At 47.6% G+C, this 4,969-nt stretch overlaps 1 protein-coding gene across 5 annotated transcripts in view; it reads right to left on the reverse strand.

The window, feature by feature from the left end:
• LOC107102311 (uncharacterized protein CXorf57-like) overlaps positions 1-3,762 on the reverse strand; it is an 8,218-nt gene extending 4,456 nt beyond the window's left edge. Inside the window, exons 1-7 of one of the 5 annotated variants that reach the window (XM_015401564.1) lie at positions 3,604-3,756; positions 2,588-2,699; positions 2,323-2,512; positions 2,135-2,250; positions 1,937-2,065; positions 1,701-1,867; positions 1,196-1,352 (exon numbers count right to left, since the gene is read on the reverse strand). In XM_015401564.1, the coding sequence (XP_015257050.1) occupies positions 1,196-1,352; positions 1,701-1,867; positions 1,937-2,065; positions 2,135-2,250; positions 2,323-2,512; positions 2,588-2,699; positions 3,604-3,666 (934 nt within the window). In that variant the 5' untranslated portion in view covers positions 3,667-3,756. Of the gene's footprint in view, positions 1-1,195; positions 1,353-1,700; positions 2,251-2,322; positions 2,513-2,587; positions 2,700-3,603 lie in introns of all 5 variants that reach the window. The other 4 variants (XM_015401561.1, XM_015401563.1, XM_015401562.1 and 1 more) reach the window with 4 other exon arrangements.
• Positions 3,763-4,969: the final 1,207 nt, after the last annotated feature.

Below are 4,969 nucleotides of genomic sequence, written 5' to 3' on the forward strand. Positions count from 1 at the left end.
GATTTAACCCAGTCCAATCCCAGACTAAACCCAGTCCAAAACCAGACTAAATTTAGTCCAATCCCAGATTTAACCCAGTCCAATCCCAGACTAAACCCAGTCCAAAACCAGACTAAATTTAGTCCAATCCCAGATTAAAGCCAGTCCAATCCCAGACTAAACTTAGTCCAAAAACAGATTAAACCCAGTCCAAATTCCAGATTAAACCTGGTCCAAGCCTAGACTAAACCCAGTCCAAACCCAGAATAAATGCGATCCAATCCCAGACTAAACCTGGTCCAATCCCAGACTAAACCTGTTTAAATGCTAGAATAATCCTGGCCCAATCCTAGACCACACCCAGACAAACTGGTCCAATTCCAGACTAAGCCCGGTCAAATCCCAGACTAAACCAGTGCCAAACCCAGAATAAATCAGAATTAAATCCCAGACTAAATCTGGTCCAATCCCAGACTAAGCCCGGTCAAATCCCAGACTAAACCAGTGCCAAACCCAGAATAAATCAGATTCAATCCCAGACTAAATCTGGTCCAATCCCAGACTAAATCCGGTTCAAACCCTGACAAACCCATATCCAAGCGCAGGCTTAACCCGGACCAAACCTCCACTAAACCCAGTCTAATCCTAGACTAAACCCGGTGCAATCCCAGATTAAACCCGGTCCAATCCCAGACTATACTCAGTCCAACGCACACTAAACTCAGTCCAAATTGGTATAAACCAAATCCAATCCCAGACTAAACAAAGACCAAACCCATAATAAACCCAGTCCAATCCCACATTAAAAGCGGGTCAATTCCAATCTAAACCCAGTTTAATTCCAAACTGAATCTGGTCCAATCCCAGACTGAATCTGGTCCAATCCCAGACTAAATCAGGTCCAAACCCCCACTTAACCCAGTCCAATCCTAGACTAAACCCGGTGCAATCCCAGATTACACCCTGTCTAATCCCAGAATATACCCAGTCCAATCCCAGACTAAATAGGCTCCAAACACAGAATAAACCTGATTCAATCCTAGACCAGGACCTGTTCAAACCCAGTCTAAACCTGGTCCAGTCCCGCACTAAACCCAGTCCAATCCTAGACCAGAACCGCTCTAATCCCAGATCATTTCCGGTCCAAACCCACACTAATCGCAGTCCAATCCCAGACGAATCCCAGTCCAAACCCAGACTAATCCTAGTCCTCTACCGATGTCATCGGCCTCCGCCTGGTAGTGCTGTTTGACCCGGTAGCGTCTCAGGCTGATGATGTCACCGGGCTTCAGACGGCGGTACCAGCTGACACACATGCTGTTCCATAGAACCAGACACACACTTCCTGTCCAGTCGCTCGCCTGCAGCACAGCCTGGGAAGACAGAGGGAGGTAAACCGGACCTTAGTTTGGTTCTGGTAGCGTGTTTTCATCATGCAGACAAACTGAACCCAACATCAGGAGCGTTAAAGAACCAAACTGGTTCTGATGGAACGCTGCTAAACAGGAGGGAACAGGGTCTAAATACGTCAGGCTAATGGAGACCAGAGGACTAAAGGCTTGGTCCACCAGAACCAGAACTCCTCCATAGACCTTCATGGTTCCTACCCCACAGCCAGGCACGGCGGTGGAGGGCTGATGGTTTGGGCTGATTACCTCTAATCATTTAATGGGGATGAGTAAAACATCAGCATGACTCCTCCCCCTCCGTGCATCACTGACCTTATATGGACATTCACAGTTCCTGTCCGTCCTTCCGTAGTACATCAGGTGAGACTTGGCCGTGATGCGAACAATCAGCTGAAGCTGCATGGCGCCTCTGGAGACGCCACGGCGACCGGACAGGAAGCCGTCCCTCAGCTCCGACACGGTCACAGACGGCTGTCGCCCTGGCAACGGGAGGTCATGTGACTGTTTATCAGCAGCTCGCTGAGGAAGCTGTGGTGTGACACGTCTACCTTCCTCCTCCTCATCCTCCGGGCCGTCCTCAGGGGGCGGAGCCTCCGTCCAGGCCTCGCCGCTGGGGTCCACACTGTTCCACAGAGGGAGGAAGACGCTCCTGTTGGCTCTGAGCGGAACCAGGACACCTGAGGGATCCAGGAACCAATCAGCTGACAGGACAGGTCTGATGGTTCTGCTGCTGCTTCTGGTCTCACCTGCTGGTCCTGATGATCGGAACCAGGGCAGAGAGTCCCAGTCCACCCCGGACCTCCTGACTCCTCCCTCCTCCTCCTCATCGGGGTCTCTGACCTGCAGGCTCACCAGTCTGTAGCTGCAGGGGGCGGAGCTTTATTCAGTTCCTCTGGTGACATCACCACCCTGCTCCTCACCTGGAGGCACTCACCTGTCTCTGCCTTCTGACGCCCCAGGGCATTCTGGGAGCTGGGCGCTCAGCGCGGCGCTGAAGGTGGCGTTACAGAGCGCCGACCCGGGCTTCAGAACCCGCCTCTCCACCAGCCGGTTCAGCCCGGGGTCCAGAGTCACCTGGAGGCGGCAGTCCCCGTCCGTCAGCGTGACGTCATACAGGTCCTCACCTGGAGACGAAGGACAGACGGAGGTCAGGGTCCCAGAGGACAGAAGCTGTCCTCACTGGGACCTCAGCGTCTCACCACTCAGGACGGCCTGCGGAAAGTAGACGGCGGACGCCTGGTCTCTGCTGTAGCGCCGGACGTCCACAACGTACAGAGACTCCCTGCAGACCACGGGGGAGGACGAGGACGCCTGAGGACAGGATGGAGACAGGTTAGGGTTCAATCTTCAAGCTTTTATTATTCTCAGTCTGTTCTGTTGCTTTGGAAACCAAACTGAACTTCCCAGCAGGTGTTTGGTACCAACCCGGTCTGCGGGTCAGGTGGTCTGAACAGAGGTCAGAACCGGAGCAACCAGAACAGGCGGTGGAATCAGGACACATTAAAAAAAAATATTTGAACATTTAATTAGGGGGGAGATGACTAATGTCACATCAAATAAAGCATAAGGTTAAAACTTGGTTATAAAATGAAATCAGAAACTTTAAGGTGCAAACTGACTCAGATTTCCCCCTAAATTATTCTAACAATAAACAGAAAGAAAAAATGGAAAATGAAAGGATGAATTAACCAATGAGCTGTCAGCTCTGTGGAGGGACAGTCCTCCTGGTCCCCATTCAAAACCTCATTCGAAAATGTTTGAATTTAAGACAATCAGACTCTGAATCCATCAGTAAATAATGATGCAAACCTGCTAATCAATTAACTTTATTATTAGGATCACACAGTTTATTCGGCATGAATAAATTCATCTGTGAGGAAACTATTCGGGCTGCTTTGATGTTTTCTGTGGTTGATAATTAAACTGCTGCAGTCCATCACCTGACTGTACTTCAGCTGATAAAAAGAACCAGAACAGAATAAGCTGCTATATCACAGCCGATCAGCTGCTTCCAATCTGTTTTATAAGAACCTGAAACCAACAGAACTCAACAGAACATCTGCCATGGTCACCGAACCGAGCCTGCTTAAACCAGCTGGTTTCTAAAGGGAGTCTGGTTCGGGTTCAGAATGCAGAGATAGGGACCGCTAACAGCCGGTTCTGGTTCCGTCCAGCTCGTCTGGACCGCCTGGCTGAACAGAGCCGGGGTTCTGACCTGGTTCGGAGCTGGTATGGACCGGGACAGGGTCCTATGCAGGATGCAACCGTCCACCGCCATGTTAGCCCGGGCTAAGTGAGGTGCATTATGGGTAATGTAGGCTAGATGCTGCTGGGATGAAGGCAGAGATAGAGGGACCTCTGGGCCATCTGCTGATTGATTCAGACACTAACTAACCAGCTAGTGATGGTTAATGACTGGTGATGGTTAATGACTAGTGATGGTTAATGACTAGTCATGGTTAATGATCAGTGATGGTTAATGATCAGTGATGGTTATGGAGGCATCATGAAGCCAAACTGTATCGATGCTGCGTTGATTCTGTCTGGCTGAATACTGACACCTGCTGGACATTTAAAGACACTGCAGGCAGCTGATTGGACAGAATAAACTGATTTGATGACCTATAAAATTAAATCATATTTAAAACCACTGTTTGCTTTAATGTATTATTTCATATTTTTGTTTAAAGTGAACTAATTTAATAACTCCACAGAGCTTTAGCTTCTACTCTAAAATAACAGGAAACACCAAGCTCATATTTTGCTTTTTGCTCTTAGTTACAACAAGAATCTGATCATTTCAAAACTACAGATAAGCATGTCTGCACACACTGACCCTGAGTGGGAAGTTGCCCGTGGATCGTCTTCCTGCAGCCAGAAAATTGCTGGTTTTAGCAGCTAAATGCTGCACAGGGAGGGGTTTATATGGAGAGTCTCTGTGGGATAGGGGAGTACCAAGATGGCGGCCGGTGGCTTCACTTTTGTTGGGCAATCAGCAATCCAGTGAATAAATAGTGATAAATGATCCGAAACAGCTCCTGTATCGGTCACCTGACTTTCTTGAACCGATACACGCATCGATACAGATCTGGCTGTTAGAGCTCGACACATGCCCCAAGCATCACTATTAAACAGCATCAGAGGAACTCTCCTCTCAGAATATACTTTATATGCATAAGATGTTTATTTTTGGAAAAATCCCAGTTTATTTTATTATCCCTTTGGCTTCATTCTCATGACTTTATTCTCATCAAGAATACAAATGATTAAAATAATGTAACCTGGCCCTATTACTGCAGGACTGAAATAGTTCTGCAAACTGTGACTATTCTGGAAATATTCCCCATTAATTCTCATTATATAAAGTTTTAGTCATAATTTATCATTTTCCCTCACTTTAGTAATTTTATCTCTTTAATATTCCTCCAGAAAGTCTGTTCCTAATTATATATTCATCACACACCGTATATATATATATAGTTCACCCTCTTACCCTTAAAATGCTGCTATAGGCTTAGACTGCTGGAGGACATAGGGACCCCTTTTTCATCATTCTGCTTCATTCTATCTCTATTCTCCCA

Source organism: Cyprinodon variegatus, unplaced genomic scaffold (assembly GCF_000732505.1).
Source record: "Cyprinodon variegatus isolate N-32 unplaced genomic scaffold, C_variegatus-1.0 Scaffold1233, whole genome shotgun sequence".
NCBI lineage: Eukaryota > Metazoa > Chordata > Actinopteri > Cyprinodontiformes > Cyprinodontidae > Cyprinodon > Cyprinodon variegatus.